At 38.3% G+C, this 27,495-nt stretch overlaps 1 protein-coding gene across 1 annotated transcript in view; it reads left to right on the top strand.

Moving 5' to 3' along the window:
- The first annotated feature begins 1,483 nt into the window (after positions 1 to 1,483).
- The window catches only part of CD101 (CD101 molecule), a 52,967-nt gene continuing 26,955 nt past the window's right edge, over positions 1,484 to 27,495 (top strand). Inside the window, exons 1-5 of the mRNA XM_074188541.1 lie at positions 1,484 to 1,657; positions 11,508 to 11,888; positions 14,808 to 15,221; positions 17,300 to 17,689; positions 25,688 to 26,068. Of these exons, the coding sequence (XP_074044642.1) occupies positions 1,522 to 1,657; positions 11,508 to 11,888; positions 14,808 to 15,221; positions 17,300 to 17,689; positions 25,688 to 26,068 (1,702 nt within the window). The 5' untranslated portion in view covers positions 1,484 to 1,521. The remainder of the gene's footprint in view (positions 1,658 to 11,507; positions 11,889 to 14,807; positions 15,222 to 17,299; positions 17,690 to 25,687; positions 26,069 to 27,495) is intronic.

The following is a 27,495-nucleotide window of genomic DNA, read 5'->3' on the forward strand; positions in this document are numbered from 1 at the left end:
AGGAGCTTATATTCTAAAAGGGGAAGACAGCTTATAAATGGCAGATGAAAAATAATTTGAGAATGGAGGGAGAAGGTACCTGTTTTGGGACATGGTGGAGAAAGTCCAGAATCTGCAGTGGAGAACAAGAGAGGAATGAAGATATAGCTGGGCTGGGCACTTTCCTTAAAATGGAGGTTCTAGGAGGTCAATAGGTGGCACAATGAATAGAACACCAGCCCTGAAGTTAGAAGGACCTGAGTTCTAATCCAGCCTCAGATACTTATTAATTGGATGATCTTGCAAAACTCATTTAAACCTGATTGCCTTCAAAAAAAATTTTAAATGGAGATTCTAGGAGAAACTGACCAATCAGGAAAAAGGGATAAAAGGGACAGTCATTTTCCAGTGTGAGAACAGAATCAGAATTGACTTCCGGAGTGAAAAGACTAATGTGGAAAAAGTCTAGAGACACGGTTGGCCTCAGTCTACAAAATCAAAGGAGATCGGGCTATGCATGTTTGGATGCAAAGTTTCATAGTCTTATTTGGTTGGATTGTGAAGCAAATTTATGGGAGAAAACGTTGATCCAGAATAAAGAGGACCTGGAATCCCAGGGAATGGAGTTTAGGTAGTTATGTCCACTTTGAACTTTTTTACCCTAACAATAGGATTTGGAATCTGATGGATAATGTCTTATTTACTTTGGAATGGTTTCTACAAGGCATTGAGGTTAAATGACTTGCCCAAGGTCACACAGCAAGGTAATTATTGTCTGAGACTGGATTTGAACTCAGGTCCACCTAACTGTCAGGCTGGTGCTCTATCCACTGCGCCACCTAGCTGCCCTGGAACAATTGCGTGATGAAGTATAAAAAAACTAGGAATGTGGGACCAGAGGTCTTAGGTTTGAATGATGCTTCTGTTGCCATTTATATCACCTTGCTTCTCTGGGACTCATCTTTCTCATCTGAAAAAAAGTGAGACAGTTGGAGTAAATAACTTTTCAGATCCTTCCTAGCTTGAAGTCTGCACTTATGATCTTTTTTTCAATCTCTGAAAAAGGGAGGGAGAGCAGACAGAGAGCAGAGTGATTCTGGTCTCCATCTTCTCAAGTTAGTACTCTGATGATCCCATATTGTCCACCCACTTAGAATGTAAGTTCCTTGAGAGCAGAGTGTAGTTTATTATTTTTCTTTAGATCCCCAGTGGCTAGCAAAATATAGGCAATTGTCAGGTGGTTGTTGATTGATCATGTGTATTTTTCACATTTTTAAGGAAATCAGAATATTGTAGAAGGTTTTTTAGCTTCTACTCATGGAAAAGGCCTGTGTTTTAGAAATTTTTCATTTTTGTTGGTTGTTCATTTTTTAAATAAATATATATATATATATTTATGCATACACATATATACATATGGCTAACTTTTTTCTCCATATATAAATGGAAGTGACTAGGTCAGGGTAGTGTTTAGCAACATGTTCTGTGCTTGCAGGCACCCCATTGTCTGCAGGCTAAAAACCACAACCTCATTTCCTCTTTATGACTGTGAAGAAAGCTCTCTATTTCCCACTATCTGCTTTTCAAATAACTTTACTACATCAGGAAAAGGCTGAGTCTCTCCTTCTCCCCATGGGGCCTGTCCTGGTTGTGACAACTTATGTTCTCCTCTTTCTGAGTAAGTTTCATGATCCACATGTTTCTCTGCATGGTGCCTGCTTTAGTCAGTAGGATGGAGGAGAGGATGGGAGGGAAGAGAACTAACAGGGTGGATAGGAAGAAGTCATGTTTTGTGTTGAGAGTGGGCAGCAGTGGCAGGCAAAAGAAGAGTCCTCAGCAGCAGCATCCACTTTATATACAGGCTGCCTCTCAAGACTGGAATGTCAATGTACTTCCTTCCCATCTCAACCTTTTAGCATCTCTGGATTCCTTCAGAGCTCAACTCCAGTGGAACCTCCTCTTGGAGGTCATTTCTGTTCCTCCACCTACTGATGTCCTCACCATTACCTTTTTTGGGGGCATATGTATGTACATATTGTACATGTTATTTTTCTACATAGAATGTAAATGTTTTGAGGGTGGGGAATATTTCATATTTGTCTTTTTATCTCCAGTGGTAGGGTCATCACCTGTTACATGGTAGGTCTTTAGTAAATGTTTCTTAAATGATTGTGTTAACACTTTGAGGTATGGGAAAAAAATCTTTAAACAAATTAACTCATTTTGGGGATTAGAATAGGTAGATTTGGCCCTGGAGGGTAGAAAGATGTCTTGACTATAGATAGCTTCTACTGCTCATTACTCCATTGGTATTGCCAGAACTTCCATTTCTGACCCCCTCCTTCCTCTGATGAAGTCTTCATGGACTAAATGAGGGCTGCTTGGAGGAAATGATTGTTGAACCTATATCGATCAGAGTAGAAAGACAGACCTTGAAGGGGCTGTTTAATGTGGAGGGAAGAGAGAGAGTATACATTCACAGCACTTCATACACATCTATGCTTTATAAATGTCATCTGATCCTCACAGCAGCCTTGCAAGTGCTTGCTATTACCCACTTTTACAGTTGAGAGTACTGAGGCAAACAGAGGTTATGTGACTTTCCCAGGGTCAGCCAGCTAGTAAACAGCTGAGGTCAGATTTCAACTCAGTGTTCTGGACACTAAGGTACCATCTAGCTGCCTCAAGATAAGACTTTTCCTTAACTGTCTGGGTTAGGATGTTGGTGGTGGTGGTAGTGGTGGTGATATGATGGTGTTGTTGTTTTGGGTGGTGGTGATGGTGGTGTTGGGTCTAGGAAGATGTGACTGGTCTTAAAATCAGGATCATGAGGAAGTTCAATTGAATGTTGCTGGTATGGGGTTTGGATCTAGGGACTGAACCATAATGGAAAGAGGGAGGGAAATTTTACTAGGAGTGAATTGAGGCTAAGCAGAAACTGCTTTGAACAGAATGGGAACCTAAGGCAATTTGATTGAACTGATGGGGTATTTATGATTTGGGAATAGAAGACTTTTCATCTGACTGGGGATGCTAATAGCCTGAGGAGCTATACTATGCTGAGAAAGGGCTATAAGAGAACTGATAGAGGGAGCTTAGCTGCTCTAATACCAATGTCACTGGACTGAGTATAGACAATTAAAGAGTGTAGTCAGCTTACAGGGTATGTTCAGTAAATGTTGACTGACTTAATTGAGATGAGCTGGTGAAAGTCCTAAGGGTTATGGCTAAGGTCAGGCTTAGATTCTGGGACCAGAAAGTCCATGGAGGTCACTGGGATGTCACCACATTTGGATATTAGGAAATAAATAATTATCACCGTGTTGAGACAGGATGAAGATTCTGAGTGAGCCACAAGTCGCTTGCAATTATTTCAGTCTTGTATTTAGTATGTTTATGGTAGAAAGTGTCCAAATGGTTTTGCTAATGTAAAAAGAACAATAACTCCTATTTCCACATTCTTGTATGATCTATCAGGCACTTTCTTTACAAGTCCTGTTAGATAGGTTGGACTAGCGGAGTTGACAATACTGAGTGGTCTTGGAGTCAAGATAGATAAAGGTTCATAAATCTGCTCCCCTCCTATACTTACTAGATGTGTGATCCTGAGGAAGTCACTTCATCTTTAGAGCATCAATTTTGTTGTCGTTTATTCATTTCAGTCATGTCAGACTCTATATGACCTTATCTGGGGTTTTCTTGGCAGAGATCCTGGAATAGTTTGCCATTTCTGTCCTCTTTGCATTTTACACATGAGGAAACAGCAACAAACAGGGTTAAGTGACTTGCCCAGGGTCACACAACTAATAAATGTCTGAGGCCAAATTTGAATTCAGGGATACAAGTCTTCTTTACTCGAGACCTAGTCTCCTTTGTACTATATCAAAACTGTATCACTTTACCAGAACCTCAGCTTGCTCATCTAAAAATGGGAGTGCTCCTCACTTAACACAAGGGATAATTAAATAATAATTAAAATAATTAAAACAATTCAGAAATGTCAATGCTTAGTGTTGTTATGTCAAATATTATTATCCCCATCTAACAGATGAAGAAATAGGGGCTCAGAGAAAGTGATTGGTTCACCAGGAAGTGCTGGGACCTGGTTTCAAACTCAGATCCCTTGACTCTAACTTATTATACTTATTGCTAGCCTGCTCTGCCATTGTATCATTATAGAAGGAAACTAAACTGGGATTTAAACTCTGTAGCATTTTAGAGAAACTCAAATTCATTTTTCCTTTCTTTTTTGGTAGAAGAAAGGGTTTGGAGGAAAAAAAAAACCTATAGTCAACAGAATGGGAAAGGGAATATGGAAGTGAATTTTTTTTCTTAATCTATTTAAATTTGCCTAAATAGGATCATATAGTTCTTCTAAATTCTGGTGGGCACAGTTCACTCTGAAATGCATTCTGAGTACCTGATTTTAATATCAAACCATGTTTCTACATGGGAAGATGAGGAAGAAAAGGGCAGCCCAATATTGTGGAAAAGTCTGAAGACGTAGACTCCATTCCTATCTTTGTTAGTCATCATTTGAAGGTCTGAGGTTCTCGCCTTTCTTAAATATTAGATGATCTCCAAGATCCTTGGAGCCTTTGATCCTCCATGTTCTAACCTACTTGTGTTTCTCTGGACCTTCCTTTTTATCCTTCCTAAAATGGGGCATTCAAAACTATATAGAATACTGTAGTTATGGGAAGAAGACAGCAGGACTCTCAGTTCCTAGCCATTTAGCCACCCTTTCCCTGATAAAAACAGTTTTTGTTTCTGTTTTTTTGCTCTGTTCACACAGGTTCAAAGATCAGACTTCAAGAAGTCAGGTGACTCATTAACCAAACATGTAATGATAAAATATTTGGAGCTCCTATAATGTTTAGTCCTCCCCCCCAAGACTTCTCCCAGTAATCCTATGTCAGACTAACGGTTGGTTACAGGTGTTAGACGTGCAAGGTAGCAAGAATGGAAAGGTAGCAAACAATGTCAAGATGAAGAATGCAAGCCCTAATAAGAAGCAAAGTGATATTCCCAAGATCACATTGACTGTAAATAATAAAGCTGTGGTTTGGGTTTGTTTTTTTGAGACAATATCATTTAAGTAACTTGTCCAGTGTCACCCAGCTAGTGTCTGAGGCCAGATCTGAACTAAGGTTCACCTGACTCCAGGGCCAGTGCTCTATCCACTGTGCTACCGAGCTGCCCCTCAGAGCTAGGTTTAAATGCAGGCCCCTTTGATTTCAAATCCAGTAATTTCCCCTCTTCATGCTGAAAAAAGCAACGTGAAAAAATTAGAAAAAAACATAATCTTTGCTGAAATTAATTTGAACATGGTCACCTGTGGTAGAGAACATGTATGTTTAATGACATGAACTTTGAAAAAGTCAATGAAAAGCCTATTAAGAATGACTAGAGAAAAGAGCTGATGGACCCAAGTTATAAGTTCAGGTTTTGGCTTGGGCTACATCAGGTTTTTTGCTCTGTTTGCAGTTTCTAGCAACAGCCTTATCTGAGGCAGGCAGGTGGCAATGTGGGTAAGAGAATTGGACATAGAATCAGGAAGACCAGAGTTCAAGTCTAACTTCAGATTCCTACTAGTTGTGTAACCCTGATTACGTCACTCAATCTCTGCCTCAGTTTTATCAGATAATAATTGCTTCTGCCTCCTAAGATTTTTGTGAGAATAAAATGAGATAATATTTATAAAGTGCTTCCTTAAGGTATTAGCTATTATTATAAGCATTTGCTCAGTTTTAGGTATGTATCCCATTTGTCACAAGGAGGTCTTAAAAATGGGATTTGGACAGATTAAAAAGAAAATCACATTCTCACTACCAACTTAGAAGAGTTTGTCTATTTAGTAGCCTTGAATTCATATATAAAGATAAGATTTTTTAGAGCTTACCACCTCCTTTTAGATTAGTAGGGGTCTATTTTTGAGTTAGAAAAAAGAAAATAAGCTACTTCTTAATGTACTATTTCCAGACAAGGTTTTAGAAATGTTGCTTGAGTTCATCCTAAAATGTCTGAAAATGCACACACACACACACACACACACACACACACACACACACCTCATTCTAATGATCAGCTTGTTTTAAAGTTATCTTTTTGAAACATGACCATTTCCAAAATATTATTTGAAAATTTTTTCAAAGGTGATTTCATTCTTGTCAGATCTGTATTAAATAGATATAAAATAATAATACACACACAAACACGTGTGCTCATGTGCACTCATGTGTGTGTATATGTGTGGATGGAGAGATTAGATAAGTCTAGACTTGTGATGTAATTCATAAGGGGAATTACTTTGGTATAGAAATTCTCTCCATTGATATGTATCAGCTCTTGCGTAATTTATAATCTTAATGGAATCATTTGGGATTCTGGGAGGTTGGTGATTTAACCATCACTACACAGGCAGTGTGTGCCAGTTACTAGATTCAAATGCAAGACATAACTTCAAGTACAGCCTCTATGGTGCCATACTCTCATCATAGCAATAAAAAATAAACATTTTTAGCACCTAATTCCTGTGCTAAGTAGTTATGATGTGTTCAGAAATGCATATATATATAAATATATATACATTTTTCCATTTATAAAGCTTTTCCCCCATTCTTTCATGTAGGAAAGAAAAATATTGATATGTATGTATATGATATATGATATATATGTATATACATATATATATATACACCCACACATACATACTCCACAGGGAGTATGCAAAGATTATATCCATTTTACAGATGAGGGAGTTTTTAAATTCAGCCTCAGATACTAGTTGCATACTAGTTCTCTCAGCCTCAATTTTCTTGTCTGTCACTTGGAGGATAATAATAGCCCCTACCTCCCAGGGCTGTTATGAGGAAATGATAAAACACTCTAAGAAAACCTCAAAGGGGGAAGGGGAAGTCATAAAGAGTCAGACACGACTGACACAGGCAAATGGCAAAGATCTGAAGTAGCCTGCCATTTCTTTTTCCTACTCATTTTACAGATGTGGAAACTGAGACAAACAGAGTTAAATGACTTGCCCAGCTAGTGAATATCTGAGACTGGATTTGAACTCATGTCTTTCTGACTCCAGCCCTGGCACTCTATCCACTCAGCTACCTAGCTACCCTAAAAATGCTTGGAAGTTAATCCTGAATCTTTAACCCTTTAACTACCTGTGTGACCTTGTGACCTCTTAACCCATCTTGTCCTCAGATTCCTAAGCTGTAAATTAAAGGATCTGAATTCAATGGCCCAAAGTCTCTGATCCTATGGCATACTCCCTACCTACAAAAGACACACCATCTGACTGAGGAGGGAAGCCTCGAACACATGATACACATGAGTGAATAAGCAGTGTGTAATTAAATGCTAATTGGGCAGTAGGAATGGCACACAAGCCAGGATAAAGGAAAGTGCTGACGATAACCAACTGAATCTATTTAGACAAAATCTCACCCACCGGATGCTCAGTCTACATGAAGAAGAGTGATTTTAGACAAAAACCCAAGAAAGGCCCTGCAGATGCTGCCAATCCTCAATTTTTTTATTTTTTAAACTAGAACACATCCCTCCTATGGATTAATGATACCTTACATGAATCGTGTTTACACATCACCCCCCTACTGGTGCTGAATCTATTTGCCAAACCATTCAGCAGTTTCTAAGTATTCATCCTGTCCCCAGTTCTAAACAGGAAATGCCAAGGGGAACTGGCAATGAAACCTACAGATCTGAGACTTTGTGAATCACCTACCAGGACTAAGCACATAGTAGGGCTTAATAAATTTTTTTTAACTACCAGTACTGGTGATTGATATTTTTCCTTTCAATTATCCTTGAAATTTCCTTTGTGATCTGGCTTTTTTCTTACTCTAGGTTTGATAATACTTGCGTGCAATGTTTATCTCAGTGTTCATTGAGGAGCAATCATGGAGAGCATGCTACAAAGGGAATCCAAGAATCTAACTTCTATCGGATGCTTAACAGCTACGTACCCTGGACAAATCACTCCTGGGTCTCATTTTCCTCATTTATGAAAAAAATGAAGAAAGTGACCTTCTTGATTACTAAGACCTCTTTCAGTTTTAAATCTAGGATCCTATGCTCACTGTCTCTTGATTTCTAGTACTTTTAACCTCTTTGATTTAATTTTTAAACTTCTCAGTGTCTAGGAGGCAGCTAGATGGTACAGTGGATTGAGCACTACCCTGAAGTCAGAAGGACCTGAGTTCAAATCTAGTCTCAGACACTTGATTCTTACTGGTTGTGTAACCTTGGGCAAGTCATTTAATCCCATTGCCTTATAAATAAATAAATTTTAAAAAATACTCAGGGCCTGCAGTTCTGTTCCATCTATAAAACTCAAGATAGCCAACTCTTGAAGATAACCAAACACCTCTATGATGATGACGTTCAGGAAACTGTCTTATGTGTGAACATGAATTTTTTTAATGAAATATTGACCAAATAAAGGGACATGCACTTGCAAAATAAATGAGTACATAATGCCACTTTTTTTGGAATATTGGTATATTTAGGTATTTAATTAAATGGTTTCTTTCTTTGTATCCCCCCAAAAATATAGAAGGGAAACTTGGTAGTACAGTGGATAGAACACCGGCCCAGAGTCAGGAGGACCTGAGTGTGCACATGTGACCACTGGCAAGTCATTTAACCCCAATTGCCGCAAAAAAAGAAGAATGGAAGAAGAAGAAAGAGAGGGAGAGGGAGAGGGAGAAGAGGGAGAGGGAAGAGAGGGAGAGGGAGAAGAGGGAAAGGGAGGAGAGTGAGAGGGGAGGAGGAGGAGGAAGAGGAATAGAAATGCAACATTCTGATAAAATGAAATCCTAATCCTCATGGAGTTTACAGCCTAGTGGGTAAAGAACATTTCTTAAGTTCCTACAATGCATCAGACACTGTGCAAAGCACTTTAGAAATATCTCATTGGATCCTCACAATGCCCTTAGGAGGTAGGTGCTATTATGATCCTCATTTAATGGATAAGGAAGCTGAAGCAGACTGAAGTTGTGACTTGCCCAGGTTCACATAGATAGTAAGTCACATTTGAACTCAGGAATTTCTGAGTCCAGGCCCAGTAGCAATCTATCCACTGCAGCACCCAGATCCCTATGTCAGATATGGTCATTTCTAGACTTTGAAAAGAAAATAAAACCTAATGACACAAATCAGATACAAAACCCATAATTAACCACACCTAGTAAGGGAGTGTGGCATATGCACAAATAACGACTACAAAACAACATGTAGTAAAGTAACAAATACAAAGGGTTAATGAAATCCTAAAAGGGGGGAGGGGGGTACTATTCCTGATTAGAGTGGATCAGGGTATTTTCTTGGAAGAGATTTTTGAGTTGGAATTGAAAAGATGTGTAGAAGTTTAACAGGCAAGGTTGCTGATTGGGAAGAGAATTTCAGGTGTCAGTACTATAAACTTCTTGAAGGCAGGAACAGTTTTCATTTTTACACCGCATCCTCAGTCCCTAGAATACTGTTTTGTACATTCTTAATAAATGATTGTTGTTGGGATGATAGGTTGATTTTGAGAGGGGGAAACCTGACATAGTTGATAGAAGCTGGGTTCATTCAGAAACTCGTAGAGGGAGTCCTTCTGGCTTCCAACTTGACCCATATGTACTGGCTGTGTAATCCTGGACAATCAGCATCCCAGTCATCAGCTAGTCTCTACTGGGAGAGGGAATCCATGAGGAAGTCCCAGCATCAATGAAATCACAAGTTGGAGTCCCCCCCAAAATGTTTGAATGAATGAGTGAGTGACATGACATGACATGACACGACATGAGCAAAGCCATGGAGAAGGAAAAACACAGGATAAATATTCTAGTTTAACTGTGAATCTTAGACTATGGAGAAGGCAGGAAAGAATGGTTAGCACCAAACCATGGAGGGTCTCAAATGCCAGTTGAATTTTGCTGGCCAGTCACTGAAGAGTTTTGAACAAAGACACAAAATGACCAATCTATACATAAGGAACATTAGGCTGGCAATAGTAGGAAGAGGGGTTAGGAGGGAGAAAACCTACCTGGCAGGTAGTTTTTATAGTAGTTGTGTAGTAGGTAAAAAGGGTGATGGCTGTGAGAATAGAAAGGAGGGGTAAATTCAGAGGTGGATTCAATGAAATTGTATAACGTCAGATATAAAGGGAAGCATTAAAGTTTTGAGATGTAGAAACCAGGGCAAAGTGATGGTACTACTGCTGTTTATCCTTTATTCTTGAAAAAGACCATGACAAGCATGTGCATTGAAACTGAGTTGGGGGGTGGGGGGTGGAAAACTGTACTAATTCACCCTCACTTTCTCCGCCAGAGTCATCTGGGTCCAGTGACCAGATATGGATCAGGATGACTGGAGATGGCCCTGGATATCAGGCCATCGAGGTTAAGTGACTTGCCCAAGGTCACATGAGTAGTAAGTGATTGAGGTCTTGCCCAATGTCACATAAGTAGTAAGTGATTGAGGTCAAATTTGAACTCAGGACCTCCTGATTCCAGGACTCCCTGCACCATCTAATGTATCACTAGGTATCACTGAGAGAAATGTTGAAAATAGGTGGAGGAACAAGTTTAAGGAAAAGATTACAAGGCTCAGTTCTGAACACAGAGTTTGAGGGTTTGAGGTCCTATTGAAGGACATCCTGGTGGGACTGCCACTTGATCACTGGATATTCTATTTTGGAATATTGGAATAAAATTTCATTGGGAAGTCACTGGTGAAGAAACTCCCTCTCTCACTACAAGACTGCACTTTCCTTATAACTTACAGTCTGAAAGAGTTGCCTAGAGCATTGAAAGATTAAACACCTTGCCCTGAGTCACATAACAAATAATGTCCAGTTTTATAAATTCTCTCTCTTAGTAGATGATAAGCTCTATCATCAGCCATTAGATATTTTTTTTATGCTTGGGTCCATCAGATCCTAATACAATGCCTTGCTTAGAAATGGTCCTTATTAAATGTTTAGTAAATCAAATTCTTTTGAATTGGGTTTGCCTCTTTTGGTGAATCATTCTTTCCTGCCCTTTTTTTTTAACATCCTTTCTCTCTGTCTCTTTGAACTGTGGCCTTTTTTAGCTTAATATGATCTTCATGATCTCTTTCTTCTCCATTCCTCTTCTCTAAAATACTTTTTCTTCTTCATTCTTCATTCATAAAGTTCACCAAATTCTCCACTCCGTCAGGATTGCTTTTATGACCTTTTTTCCATAGTCTTAACTCCTTCACATCATCCCATGCCTTCTGCCAGACTCTCTTGATATCTCTCCTCCATATCTTTGCTTTCCACTGTACCCCTAAAGCCCAATTAGCTCATCAAGCCATTCCACTAATGTTCAGCTTGAGAAGACATTGCATGTCTGGGCTGCTACTGTAGTCAATAACCTGTGAACTCATTTATCAGAATTGTGACATAGGGAACTACGGTTGTGTCGTACAGAGGGAACCACAGTATTAATCTATTTTTATTTCTCTTCCTTCTTCTAATGGAAAAGCTGAGCTCAGCACTGGCCAGAGAAGAGTAACCGTTCAGAAAGGACCACTGTACCGGGCAGAAGGTTATCCAGTCAGCATTGCATGTAATGTAACTGGCCACCAGGGACCTGCTGAACAGACCTTCCAATGGTCCATTTACAAACCAGATAAGCCAGAAAGAGAGGTCCAGATTATCAGTACTAATAACCCTTCCTTCACTTATGCCCCCTATGCCCTTCGAGTTCAGGGACATGACATCACCATAGAGAGAATCCAAGGAAACTCAGTCTTACTACGTATTTCAAAGCTCCAAACACAAGATGCTGGAGAGTACGAATGTCATACACCCAACACCGATGTTCAATACTTTGGGAGCTACAGTGACAAGATGAACCTAACAGGTAAAGTATTCCATGTTTCTATGTAATCTTTCACAACCTGGTCCCAGTCAACTTTTCCAGCTTTTTATTATAAATTGCTCCCCTTCTCAAATTCTCCAGTCTGACCAAGCTGCCTTTTTCCCCTGGGAGTCCTCCATTTTTCTTCACTATTCTACTGCACTGGCTAACCCCTTGTACCTGGAATACCTTCTCTCCTTTCCTCTGCCTCTTAGGATCCTGCTTTTTCCAGTGCTACCTTTCTACATGAAATCTTTTTCTGATTCCTCCAAGTCCTTTATGTCCTCCCTCCTAAAGTTCCATTGGTTTACTTTGTATATATTCTATGCATTCTGATTTACACACACACTATTCTCTAGTTAAAATGTAAGCTACTTGAGGGTAGGGATTATTTTACCTTTTTTTTTTTTTTTTTGGATTCCCAGTATCTAACGCAGAGCTTAGTAAAAAGTTGGAACTTAAAAAAGACTCATTGGTTACTTCAATCTCAAAACTCTTTGATGGAATGTAATAGATGTTTGTCCTTCATTTTCAAAGAAGGTGATGCCATGGCATCAGGCAGGTGATGCCATGACAAGCACATGAATTGGATTGGTGCTGTACAGCATCACCAGTATATAATCAGATATAAAGGGAAATGTTGAAGAGAGAATCAAGTTTTAAGATGTCAGAGCCTAGGCAAAATGATGGCACAGCTGTTATTGTTTGTCCTTCATTCTTGAAAAGGACCATGATATCAGGGAGGTGATGCCATGGCAAACATGTGAATTGAAACTGAGCGCTAACTGTGCTAAGTCACCAGCTTCACTTTCTTCTCTGGAATCATCTGAATCCAGTGGCGAGATATGTATCAGGATGACTGGAGATAGCCCTGGTAAGAGGCAATCAGGGTTAAGTGACTTGTCCAAGGTTATACAGCCAGTAAGAGTCAAGTAACTGAGGCTGGATTTGAACTCCTGTCCCTCTGACTCAAAGGCCAGTGCTCTATCCACTGCACCACTCAGCTGCCCAATGTGATTTTATAATATATCCTATTTTTCATGCTTTTTATGACTACAATCTATGATGCAATATAACAGATCAATGATTAAAATACGGAACTAACAAGAGTGATGACTACCAGTGGATTATCAACTTAAGTGCTCCACCACCATCTATATAAGGTCAAGAGAATAAAAGGAAGTCACCAATGGAAACCTTGAAAGATAGTGTTGTACAAGATGGGCATGCATAAATGGGTTGCCTTCTGCACCATTGCATGGAATACCATATTGGCACAATTCACTTCACTAATATGAGGTCAGCAATGTGATCAGTGCAGGAAGTCACCTGACTCTGATCTCAGATAAAAAATTATCTACACATTCTCTCTAGAAAAAAATCTTGGGCTTGATGAAAAAAGTCTCCTAAGAATAAAAAGCACAGATTCATTTTCATTTTAGAGCATATATTTCATGGGAAAAGCACAGTTCATCTTTGCTCAAATGGTTTAGATTCCAGTAGTATGTCCTCTTTATCTGTCATTCCTGCCATGCAGGATTGGGTGTTTATACCTTTTAAGCATAAATATTATTTAAGAATATTAAAAATTATTATCCTGTTTTTTCCTTTGAGGACTTGACTTGAATATTCTTGACTTAAATATCCTGACTTTAAGTGAACGTTCTGGTTAGTTTGGAAGTTGTTATTGCTGATTGGATTCCCTAATTGTCTAGGCTATTCCATAGAAAGTCTTGGTCTTTGGGTTTGCCCTTTTTTCTCAACCCAAATGAAGAATTAATTAAACCTGCATGATATTTTTTCCTTCTTTGTACCAAGGCTCTATCCATGCATTTTATGTTGGCTAAAAATCAAAGGTCATAGATGTAAAAAGGAGACTTTAGAGAGCTTCTCATGCAACTTCCTCATTTGACAAATGAAGAAATTTAAGCCCTTCAAGGGTGTGCTTTGCCAAGTTCTGCCAATTCAGGTTTCCCAGCTCCCAGTTCAGTTTTCTTTCCACTGCACTAGTCAAGTATTACCTGAGCTGATCAGCCAACTTGCTCTGAGCACCATGCTAATGAAGCCAGAGTACCCCCTTCTTATGTACCGGTTGACTTTGATTTGTAACATGGTGCTAGATCACTGGCCAAGCCCATTCTTTGGCAAATATGCTATTGGTTACAGTCGAGATGGGGAAAGAGAACATGGGTCGTTGAGTAGAGAGCTGTCATGATGGTGGGTAAAGAGTATTACTTTCATAAAAATAATAATAATTCTCATTTATAAAATACCTTTCTGACAACAACTTTTTGAGGTAGTCCTTGATATTCCTTGGTGAGGTATTTACCAATATTTAGTGGTAAACTCAGAGTGAGGCCAGTACACAGAAAGAAAACTGGATTTGGGGTCAACTCATAGCTCTGCTACCTACAGCATGTTCAGGAATGTGCTGCTTCAACAACTGGCTCTCCAGAAAAAGCATAACCCACTTTCAAGTTTAATTGACGTTACTTACATTTTCTCCTTTATTTTCTTAAGTCTAGACAATCAACAAAAATAATAAATTAAATCTTAATTTGTAGCATTAGCTGATTTCCAAGATATAAATGTTCACACTGAAAATGTAATAAGTGTCCCTCATGAGCACATCCATCCTGAATCTATGTGACCTTGTGAAAGTTTGTTTTCTCATTCATAAAAATAAGCGAGCTTGAATTGATGATCTCCAAATTCTAAATCCAGTGAGTTTATGATCCTAGAAATAATTTCTTATATACAATTGAGGAATTGAGATGGTTAGAAATTAATTGACTGTTCAACTCCTAAGTGTTAGATATGGGATTGCAACCCAGGGCATTTGAATCCAAGTCTTGTGTTCTTTTCATTTAATTATTTAATACCATAGTGCACTGTGGACATCATTATTTTTCTTGTGTTCAGTGATTCCAGATACCCTCTCTGTGACCATGAGTCCTCAGACTCTCAACAGAGAGGAAGGACAATCATTAGCACTTACCTGTGAGGTCTCCAAAGCCACAGCTCAACATACCCACATCTCTGTCTCCTGGTACAAGCTTCAGGAAAGAGAAAAGCAAGCCACCGAGATCATTTCCCTGTCCAAAGATTTTATCTTGATCCCCGGATCCTCCTACACAGAGAGGTTTTCATCAGGGGATGTAAGGCTAGACAAAATAGGCAATACAGCCTTCAGGTTGTCCATAGGGAGGCTGCAGCCTGTGGATCAAGGCCAGCTATTCTGTGAAGCTGTTGAATGGATCCAGGACCCTGACGAGACCTGGACGTTTATCACTCGGAAACAGACAGACAAAGCTACATTGATAGTGCAACCTGAAGGTAAGACTCTTCTTAGGTTAATAATTCCTACACTTGTGTATATTTAGAGGTGACTTCATTTTAGGAGGAAAGGGAATCCATTTGGGGAGACTCCATTTTGCTCAGTTCCAAAATACATTTTCTAAAAGGCTTTAGTGAACTAGGATTTGGCCATATGGGAATTATAGGTGTTAAAAGTGCAGTGTTCCATTTTAATTCTGTCCACATGAGATTGTATCTGAAATGCTGCCTAGCACTGAATCTAGCACACACCAGGGGCTTAATAAATCTGCATTTATTAATTGATTGATCAAGTAATGAATGACAGGCCACAGGTCATTTGTAAGAATAAGTTCCCTTCCTTGATAGTTAGCTCTCAATTGTATCTCTAAACAACCACAATTTATCTTATGAAGCTTCCTTTATGGGTGTATGCTATTTTTCCTTCTTCAACACAATTTTGTGTTGCTCTTGGATGGACCTTCACTAATATGAGGTCAGCAATGTGATCAGGGCAGGAAGTCACCTGACTCTGATCTCAGATAAAACATTATCTACACATTCTCTCTAGAAAAAAAATCTTGGGCTTGATGAAAAAAGTCTCCTAAGAATACAAAGTGAATTTCTTTGTTCTCTTCTAGAAACTAGCTTCCTATTCCTTGGCAGAATACAGAATAATAACCAATGATTCTAAGGGCCCAGCAGCGAGAAATATATCAAATCAACTTTTTTTAAAAAAGAAAGATTTTATTTTGAATTTTACAATTTTTTCCTAACCTTGCTTCCCTTCCCCCACCCCCCACAGAAAGCAGTCTGTTACTCTTTATATTGTTTCCATGGTATACATTGATCTAAGTTGAATGTGATGAGAGAGAAATCATATCCTTGAGGAAGAAAAATAAAGTATAGGAAATAGCAAAATTACATAATAAGATAATGTGGTTTTTTTTTAAATTAAGGTAACAGTCTTTGCTCTTTGTTCAGACTCCACAATTATTTCTCTAAATACAGATGGTATTCTCCATCACAGATAGCCCCAAATTGGGCCTGATTGTTACACTGATGGAATGAGCAAGTCCATCAAGGTTGATCATCAAGCCCATGTTGCTGTTAGGGTGTACAATGTTTTTCTGGTTCTGCTCATCTTGCTCAGCATCAGTTCAGGCAAATCCTTCCAGGCTTCCCTGAATTCCCATTCCTCCTGGTTTCTAATAGAACACTAGTGTTCCATGACATACATATACCATAGTTAGTTAAACCATTCCCCAATTGAAGGACATTCACTTAATTTTCAACTCTTTGCCCCCACAAACAGGGATGCTAAGAATATTTTTGTTCAAGTGATGTTTTTACCCTTTTTCATAATCTTTTTAGGGTCTAGACCCAGTAGTGGTATTTTGCTGGTTCAAAGGGTATACACATTTTTGTTGCCCTTTGGGAATAATTCAAATTGCTCTCCAGAAAGTTTGGATGAACTAGTTCACAGCTCCGCCAACAATGTATTAGTATACCAGATTTCCCACATCCCTTCCAACATTGATCATTGTCCTTTCTGGTCATATTGGCCAATCTAAGAGGTGTGAGGTGGTATCTCAGAGATGCTTTAATTTTCATTTCTCTAATAAGTAGTTCAAATCAACTTTTTAAGACAAATTCAGTTTCAGGGGAAGATCTCAAGGAAGGAATTCAGATTCTAGGACTCAAGACCTCATGTAGGGGAGAACATGAGGCTGCTACTGAGAAGGCTTATAGCCAGGGGAGAGAACAGGGAGATTTCAGATAGAGACTAAATCATTGGGAGAAATAGGAGGGGAACCATGCATATGGAAAATATAGCTATTTGTTCTTGCTAATAAGGTCCTAATCAAACTTGTTTTTAACTATTGGAGTGCAAATGCTTTCAGCACCTTCTAAATTTCATATCCCTTGGGAAAAACTCTGGTCAACCTACCTTAGTTATAGCTGTGGCCTGAAATGAGCTATTATTGGCCTCAAGAGATTAAAGACTGCTGTAATAGTGTGATTTTTCTGTTACTGAAATGACATAAGGAGAGATGAAGTAAATCTTGAAAATAAATGTCTTCCTTTTGTTTTCCCAGTTAGAGATTTTCAAGTTAACATTTCTGTGGAAAGTTCCTTTGCCATAGGGCAATCTTTGCGACTGATCTGCTCAGTGGTGACAAAGAGCAGCCAGAACCAAAGATTGCGGGTGGTCTGGTTCCTGAATGCCGCTGAAATTGGCAGTATTGATGCTAGTGGTGTTACGGACTTAAAGAAAGATTATGAAGAGAGAGCCAACCTTGGGCAGCTCCAGGTATCAAAGATCAGCCCCAAAGCCTTCACCTTCACCATCTTCTCCATGAGTCCTCAGGATGAAGGTGTCTACAGGTGTGAAGTCACGGAGATGGTGAGCCCTTCCAAGGACTTTACCGGGATTCCTCAGAGAAAGCAGTTTGCAGACATTAATATACATCTCAGAAAGCCAAAAGGTAGGTAAGGATAGGGCTGTGTTTGGAAAAAGTACCTAAACGAGGATCTTACTCTTTTAATGTTTCCTCCTCAATGAGGCCAGGTGTGCCCCATTTGTACGAATGATGCAGAAACTATTTATAAACCATATCTTTTTTGAAATGAACCAAGCAAGTTCTTATTAGAAGGAACACAGTGGTGACTCCTCTAATAAAGCAACTGTGTCAACATAAGATTTCATTGGTGTGACAATTTCTCCCACCAATTCAGTGCTGATCCATATATAACTTAATGGATGAGTCTTGGGAGAGTTACTTTGACTTTAGAGAGAATATATACTTTGCCAGGAGGCAAACAGGTAAATATCAGAGGTTGGATTTGAACTAAAGTCTTCCTAAATGCTTCCTGAAGTTGCACTTCCTTGCTTTGCCTTTTAATTTTTATTAATTTTCATAGTATTTAGGCAAATAATTCTCCCCAAAATAGGTTGATAGGAAGAGAGAATATAGGCAGCCAGGTGATTTAGCAGACAGAACACTAGGTTTGGAATCAAGAAGACTCTTCTTGCTGAATTCCAATCCAATCTCAGATATTTCCTTGATGTGTGACCTTGGTCAAGTCACTTCATCCTGATTGCCTCAGTTTCTTCATCTGCAAAATGAGCTGAAGAAGGAAATGGCTAACCACACCAGCATCTTTGCCAAGAAAATCTCCAAATAGGGTCATAATGAGTTGGACATGATTGAAACAATTCCAGAAAGTTAAAATATGGTGGATTGGAAATCAGAGAAGCTCAAAGTCTAGTTTCATTACATAACATAACTAGTCAATTTCCTCACTTGTAAAATGAGGGATTTTAATGAGAATATCTCTATGATCCCTTTCAAAGCTAAGATTTTAGTGATCTTCTAATTATCTTTATAGGTTCTGGTTTTTCATACTTAAAGAAGGAAACACCCAAGACATTTCAACCCTCTTGCTTGGAGAGTGAGATTGAGGAAAGATGGATAGGAAGTAGGGGAGATAAAATTGTCATAGAGGTGAATAAATGGGAAGATCTTAGGACCACAAAATGAAGAGGAGGGATTTCTGAGGCGATCCATTTCAACACCCTCATTTTACAGATGAAAGTCAAATGACTTTCTCAAAAGTCATTCATTTAATGAGTGGCAGTCTGGATTTGAATCCAGGTCCTGGATCTTTTTGCAGGACAATGCTGTCTCCAACATTTTGTTTTTCCTTTTGGAAAATAACATTTCCAATCCCTGATGGAGTTTTCCTCTTCCAAATGCTTTTGGTTACTCCATTCCCTGTCATTTTTCACCAGTATGAGGTACAGTAGTCAAGTTCCTACTTTTGAAACATGATTCATCTATAGAGAATAAAAAAAAAGCAAATGATATGTTTAAATTCTATTTATTGCAGTGTGTGTTTACAGGGTGGTTGTTCCAATGTGGTCTGTGCTTCTCTGTCCTTGTAATGATAGCTGAAATTTTTGTAGTGTGTTCAGGTTTACAAAGCATATTATATTAATTGCCCACTCAAGAGAAAACAGGAGGTATTAGCTAAAGAGTTGATCTGGGACCAAGAATGCCTGGGTTCAAGCCCAATCTCTGAAACATGTCAGTGGCTAGGTGGTACAGAGGACAGAGTCCTGGCCCCCGAGTTAGGAAGTTGTTGCTGTTAAGTCATGTCTGACTCTTCATGATGCTGTGAACCATAGCCTTTCAATACTACCCGTGGTGGAGATACAGGAGTGGTTTGCCATTTACCTCTCCAGTGGATTAAGGCAAACAGAGCTTAAGTGACTTGCCCAGGATCACACAGTGAATCAGATTTGAACTCAGACAGGTCTTGCTGACTCCAGACCCAGCACTCTATCCAACGACCACCTAGCTGCCTTGGGAAGACCTAGGTTCAAATCCAGCCTCATACATAATAATTGTTTTGATCCTAGGCAAATCACTTAACCTCTCTTGACCTCAGTTTCTTCATCTTTGGAAATGAGGGTAATAATAGTACCTACCGCCCAGGATTGCTATGAGGATCAAATAAGATAATATTTGTAATTTATAAAAGAATGCAACATTTATTTTTATTGTTCAGTCATGTTCAACTCTTATGATCCCATTTGGGATTTTCTTGGCAAAGATATTGGAGTGGTTTTCTATATCCTCCAGTTCCTTTTACAAATGAGAAAAATGGGGCAAACAGGGTGAATTGACTTGTCCAGGGTCACACAGCTAGTAAATGTCTGAGGCCACATTTGATGTAGTTGTTCCTGATCCTAGGCTCTACATTCTAGCTTGCCATGGGACTCATGGGTGTTTAATAAATGCTTGTCCCCTTTTGTTCCCTCTGTGCAGCTGTGGACAAGTTACTTACTTCTGGTGATTCTCTAATAATATAAATTGAACAGTAGTGTGATTGTAGATCTGCATTAGTAAAGTGAGTTTTCCCTATTCTGATGATGCCATTATCCAAAGAACTTCCCTCCAACTCCACCCAAATGTGTTTATATCTAAGTATATTATCAAATCTCCAACTCTACAAGAATTCATATTTTGCTTTACCTGTTTACAAACATTAGCCTGAGTTTAAACTTTAGAAAATAGAAATATATACACAAGTGGATCCTGTAGCTTGTTTGGCAAGATGGTGATTAAAATCTTTGTGTAAGGGAATGACTGAAAAAGACTCTGAAGGTCAACTTATCCTAACAAATAAGAAGGAAGTTGATGTTACAGGGAGCTCTGTTTTCAGCTGTTCATTAATCAGACTGTTCTGAGGGGCCCTGGCTTTGAGTCAGCAGATTGAAATGTGAATACTGGCTCTCTCTCCTCTTTATTCTGTGGAAATTCAGACCAGTCTCTTCTCTCTGAGCCTCAGTTACTGGGTTTGTAAGATGGGGATTGAAAAACTGAACTTCATGGAGAGTTTGAGAGGATCAGATGAGAGAATGGATGTAAAGGGATCTATCAACATTCAGGTGCTATGGAAATGTCAACACTCTCCAAGCTCAGAGGAACACAAACCACATTTGAGTCATCACCTTCTATGAACTTGCTACAGTAAACAGAATTAAATGGGTTATTTGCTTCCTCATTTCATACAGTTGAGTCCAAACTTGAGGATGAAGGAATGTGACTACTTTTCTCTTTGCAGTGGAAAGATCAAAGGGAAAGGATTGACCAATTAAATTGAATTTGGAAGAGACAACCTCAATCAGAGTTTGTAAATATTGACACATAGTTCTGTAAAAGAGGGAACAGAATATTAGAGGCATCATAGCACAGGCAAAAGGGCCTTGGTTCTAGAATCCTTGGATCTGTATTCAAATTGTAACACTTAAATCTCTGTTATTTAGTATGTGACTTTGGTAAAATCACTTGATTTCCTTGGGTCTCATTTTCTTCATTTATAAAATGAGAGAATTGGGCTAGATTACCATTAAACTCCTTTCTGGCTCTAAACCTATGATTTTTATGACCCATTATCTCCTTTCAGTCTCATTACAATCCTGTGGTGTGGTTACTACAAGTATTTCTTATATACCCATTTTACAGATGGGTAAGATGAATTTAGAAAAATTAAGGGGTGTTCCCATAATTAGTTCAGTCATGTCTGACTCTTCATGACCCCATTTAGGGCTTTCTTAGCAAAGATACTGAATAGTTTGCCACTTCCTTCTTCGGCTTGTTTTACAGAGTAGGAAACTGAGGCACACAGTTACATGGCTTGCCCATGGTCAGTCAGCTACTAAGTGTCTGAGAACAGATTTGAACTCATGAAGATGTCCAGGTCTAGCACTCTATGAACTATGATGCCACTTGGTGCCCCCTGATCACACTAATCAGTGTCAAAACTGAGATTTGAAGTTGACTAAGGTTGAACCATCTCATCAAAGGACCAAATCACAAAAACAGAATGAATTTGAACAACAATCTTATGAGATGAGTACTTCTGGCATTATTATTCCCACATTAACAATTGAGGAATGGGCAGCTGAGTTCAAATCTAGCCCCAGATACTTGCTAGCTGTATAACCCTGAGCAGTTCACTTAATTTGGTTTGCCTCAGTTTCCTCATCTGTAAAATGAACTAGAGAAGGAAATGGCAAACCAATCCAGTAGCTTTGCCAAGAAAATCCCAAATGAGGTCACAAAGAATCTGCCATGGTTGAAACAAGTGAAAAACAACAATAGTTTTGTTGAGAATAATCAAGTGATATAGTCAGCCACCAAGTGTCAGAGGCTAAACTCAAACTCAATCTCCAAGTCCTTTATTTTGTCACCTAGGCCATGCTGCCTTTGCAATAAAGGGAATCAAATATTCATCTCAACTACAGATGGAGGTTATATGTGTGTTTATTGAACAAACAAAAGAAATGAGGAACATGGTAGATAGATTAGATTACATAAAAATAAACATTCAGTTCAAATAATAAACCTACATTTACGGAGCACTTTCAAAATACTTTTCTCACAATATTCTTGTGAGGTAAGTACATACCTCTAATGCATTAAATAATTTGCCCAGGACCATGAATAATGGTTGGAGTCTAGAACTGACCTGACAAAGCACAATTTGTTTACTATTTACCACACTCAGAAGCTAGGTCCTAGTAAAACAAACATAAAAGTGAGGCAGTGCCTGCCCTCAAGGATCTCACCTTTAAAGAATTTTTTTTTAATTTAAGGCAATGGGGTTAAGTGACTTGCCCAAGGTCATACAACTAGGTAATTATTAAGTGTCTGAAGTCAGAGTTGAACTCAAGTCCTCCTGACTCCAGGGCCAGTGCTCTATCCACTACACCACCTAGCTATCCCAAGGATCTTACTTCTAATAAAGAATTCAATACAAAGTGAGGGGAACAGTGATCAGGGTTGTCAAAGGGATTGTTGAGTGGCCATAGCCTTTTTCAGTAGCAATGATAGAAATGATTTCATTATAGAATAATGTAATTTCAACACAGGGGTCACAGAATTAGAGGCAGATTATTTATATATGTGAAGGTGTGTGGAGATGGGATTTCAGGCCAGATGGTGAGATGCCTCTGCTGAATAGCCTTACTGTCCTGGTAGATGACTAGAAAAAATAAATGAAATCCAGGCGGGCTGACTTTAGTTCCTATGCTCTTGACATCATCCTAAGAGCTGCCTCCATACGTAACAGACTGTTTATAATAATATTACATCTATAAACATTCATAAATAAAAATCTACTATCAATACAGATGTATATTATATATAAACATATGCATAGAGACTCAAGCTCATTAATATAGGTGAAAAATAAAATTCTTCATTCCCAAGAAAAGATGCTCCTTCTTTTTGCATCTCAAAATTTTAGAATTCACTATATCATTGGGGGTTTAAGTTATTTGCCCACTCACCCAACCAGAAAGTGTAAAAGGCAAGATTAGAATTAAGGTCCTTTCTAGCTTCAAAACCAATCCTTTCCACTGTGGCTTCCTGTTTCTTTCTCAGTATTGAGTAAAGGTAAGTAGGGGGATAAAGTACTGTTCTTGAAGTCAAAAAGAGCTGGTTTCAGATCTTGGTTACATGCTTACTTAATGACCCATGCCAAGTCACTTAACATCTCTTAGACTCAGTTTATTTATTTGTAAAATGAGGATAAAAATAGCTCCTCTCTTTATACTGTAATATGTAAAATCCTTCTTAAACCTTAGGTTGCAATAAAAATATTAGTTGCTATTATTATAATTACATAAGCCAATTGAATAGATTAGGATAAATATTTGTAGTAAATATAATAGATTAAAATGATATCAAAAACATAAAAGGGTTGCATAGCAAAATGCTCATTCCCTAATAAATAAATGGTCAGTGGATATGAATAAACAATTATAAAAATGTTATGCAAATTAAAAATAATTGTTTGAAAAAGTGTTCAACCTTCCTAATAATCAATTTTATCTAGATAAATATCAGCCTAGATTATGAAAGTTTAAGCAGGTGTAACGCGATCTGTATGATAATTCTGAAGAACCCACATTCTTATGTCTACAAAACTGTCAAAGTGGGAGTGGGAGCATAGGGAGAAGAATGGGAAAAGCAATCTGTACAAGAGGGGGTCAGAGCAGCATGCTGAAGGGAATCCAGAAAGCTAGAAGGTCAATCCATAAAGAAAAGCATTCATATGTACAGAACAAACAGGAGGTGCAATTACATGCAGTAGACTGTGTGAGAAGGAGCTAGAAGGAAAGTATAGCTGAATTGTAGAGAATGTAAAGAGGACTAAAAACTGGGAAGGTAGAGAGGATCCAATTATGAATGACTTTAAATGTCAAATGAAATCTCCTCTGAGATTATAGCAGATTAAGTCTTACTGACAAAATCATAGAACCTTGAAATTAAAGCCTATTCCTAAAAGATTTTCCCATTTTATTTCTTTCCTTTTTATTTTGGTTACATTAATTTTTATTGTGCAAATATGGTCAATTTTTGCAAATCCAGTTATTTTTTTCAGGTAATTTCTTCCACTTGTTTAATAGAATTTCCCTTCCTTTCACATAGCAAAGGTTAGGTATTTTTTCTTCTGTTAAACTGAAATTTAGATCCTTATTACTTCTACTCACTTTATTCCTTTTTCTGTATTCTGGGATCAAAGAATAAATGCAATCCCTCTTCCATGTGATAATATTTTATACACTGAAGTCAGCTGTCATATACCATCTTAAATCTTCTATTCTCTAGACTGCATATCTATGATTCCTTTAACTGATGTTCATATGGCAAGGTTCCAAACCCCCTACCATAGCAGTTGTCCTTCTCCCACCGAGCTCCAGCTTATCAATGTCAGTGTCTCTTCGAAAAACCGACTTCCAGAAATGGAAATCAAGATGTAGCTTGATTAGGTCAAAACACAAAAGGACCAGTATGCCCTTCACTCTAGATGCTAGATTTTCTTCAATGCAGACTAAGATTATCACATTATCTCTTTTGCTTGCCTTTTATGTGATTGATTCATACTAAGCTTATAGTCCATGAAAAATAAACTATGTCTTTTTCACCCAAGTTTCTCTGTACCCCCATTTCCTTTAACTTGTATTTGAACAATTGATCTCTTTGAACCCCAGTCCTGGAGCTTACATTAATTCCTATTAAGTTTAATTTTGTTAACGTCTGTCCATTATTCCATTGTGTTGATACCTTTTGTGATTTCATTTCTGTCATTGAGTATATTTGCTATTGCTCCCTGTTTTGCACCATCTGCAAATTTGGCAAGACTGTCATCTATAGTTTTATCCCAGGCATTAATCTAATTGACTCTGGGGAGCCATAATATCAGGAAGTAGACACCCACTTTATTGTTGCTATTCAGTTATTTCAGTCGTGTCTGATTCTTTGGGACCTAATTTGGAGTTCTCGTGACAAAAGAGACGAAAGTGCTTTGCCATTTCCATCTCTAGTTCATTTGATGAGGAGGATGAGGAAACTGAGGTAAATAGGGTTAAGTGACTTGTTCAGGATCACACAACTAGTAAATGTCTTGAGTCCGTATTTGAACTCAGGAAGAGGAGTCTTCCTGACTCCAGGGACAGCACTCTATCCAGTGCACTACCTAGCTACTCTCATTTACTCTATACAAAAATAATATAGGCATGAAGGGGCAAATAAAAACAATGGAAAGGGACACAAGTAGGAAGGGAAGGAAAGAAAACTATAATTAATTCAGATTGATTGCCCAAATTACTAATTAGATAATTGGTGATAATCCAAGCCCCTACTTTAGTTCTTAGAATAATAAATTCCTCCAGTCTAGATCTATTTACTGTCCTGTTAATAGCATTCTTTCTGGAAATAATTGCTCCCAATAATATTTTTTTTCTCTTAACGTCGTATTTTTGTGAAATCAATTAAATGACATTAGGCAGGACAACTAGTTCAAAATATTCTATTCAAAATTAATGAGGAGTTCCCCAGGTATCGAATGATGGACATTTTTGTTTGTTTAACAAAACCGCAAATTGATTCTCACAAATAAATCCACAGCAAAAAATATAGAACTATCTACAGAGAGTGGAAAGAGATCAGCATGGGAGGGAGAGGCCCTCGTTTTTCGTTGTAAATTGAATGGAGCAGAACATCCTCTGTCTGTCATCTGGTGGCATATTCCAGTTGACCTGCAGCAGCCAGAGCTCATAGGTAGCCTGGAAAAGGATGGGACTGTGCACTTGGGCCCTTCCTACAAAGACCGTAGCAACTACGGCAGTATACGGTTGGAGAAAGAGACTGTGGACACATTCCGACTGGAGATCTTCAACATCTTAATGACAGATGGAGGGACTTATAAATGCAATGTGACAGAATTTCAGAACAAGGATAGTGGTCTCAGCTGTGCTCAGAAGACTTCGGTCACAGTGAACTCTCTAAGTAAGTCAATCAGATCCTCTTATCTTCCTTTTCACAGAATTGCAGAATATTAATGTTAGAAAGGACCTTAGTCTAGTCCAACCCACACTGAAAAAAGAATCCCCTCCCTATATTACATTCTGTATTATTATATTATACTATGTTATGATGGTTTTATTTTTTATTTTTTTTTTATCCTTCATTCTCAAAGACCATGACATAGGGAGGTGATGCTATGACAAGCACATGAATTGAATTTGAGTGAGTGGGTGTTGTGCTAAGTCACCTCCAGAACCATCTGGATACAGTGAACAGATAAGAATCAGGATGACTGGAGATGACCTTGGATGCAAGGCAGAGTTAAGTGACTTGCCCAAGGTCATACAGATAGTGTTAAGTGTTTGGGGATGGATTCGAACTCCCATCCTCTGACTCCTAATTCACTACTCTACGCCTTGCACCACCTAGCTGCCCTTATAGTATGTTATACTAAAATATATGTATTATACTATATAATATACTATAGTATATAACTTCATATTATATCAGATTTCTATAATATAATCAAAACTATAGTACATTATATAATATTTATTTGTCATATATTTATAATACATTTACATTGCAATATAATAATTGCATAATATATGATATATGAAATATTATCATAATACATTCAGGACAAATGGCTATCTCTGGTCAATGCTTGAAGGACTTCTGTGAAGGGGAACCCCTGATCTCCTTCCAGAGTCCATTTTGCTTTTATATATCTAATTGGTAGAAAAGTTTTTCCTTACATCAAGCTTTAATTTGCCCATTTATACTTTTCACCCACTATTGCCAATTATGCCCTCTGAGACCAAACAACAAGGCTAATTTCTTTTCCATTGGTTGTTCCCCAATAAGAAAATAGTACTTGAGTGTTGTCATTTTCCCAAAGGAACATGGTTTAATGGGATGGTTGAATCATTTACACTGAAAAGGGTTGAGGTGTGTGTGGAAATGTAGTCTGTGTGACAAAGTGTAATCTTAGGCCATCCCATCTGTAAAATTTAGTGATCCTTGAAACGGATATCAAATAATGACACAAGTTGAGCTTTTAAGGATCAAAAATTGTTCTTCCTCTTGGAATCACCACAAGACAAGTATGTTGGGAATTCATGACAGCTGAGAGTTCCCCACCCTGACAGCTAAAGCTAAGGGTTAGTAGTTAACAGAGTCAATCCTCTCATCCCTTGAAAGTAACAGTTATTAGATGATCGAGCAGTTTGAGGTTGTGAATTTAAAGGGACAGATTGGGGGGAATGAGGTGTTTCATCCTTGATTAAATGCCTAAGAAAAAGTCTAGGGGAAATTCTTCCATTGCCTGTGTCAACTGTGAGCAGCTTTAGGAGAAATTCAGTCCATATAGACAGTATAAATTTAGATTGACTTTAGCTTGATAATAT

This window comes from Macrotis lagotis, chromosome 5 (genome assembly GCF_037893015.1).
Source record: "Macrotis lagotis isolate mMagLag1 chromosome 5, bilby.v1.9.chrom.fasta, whole genome shotgun sequence".
Taxonomy (NCBI): domain Eukaryota; kingdom Metazoa; phylum Chordata; class Mammalia; order Peramelemorphia; family Peramelidae; genus Macrotis; species Macrotis lagotis.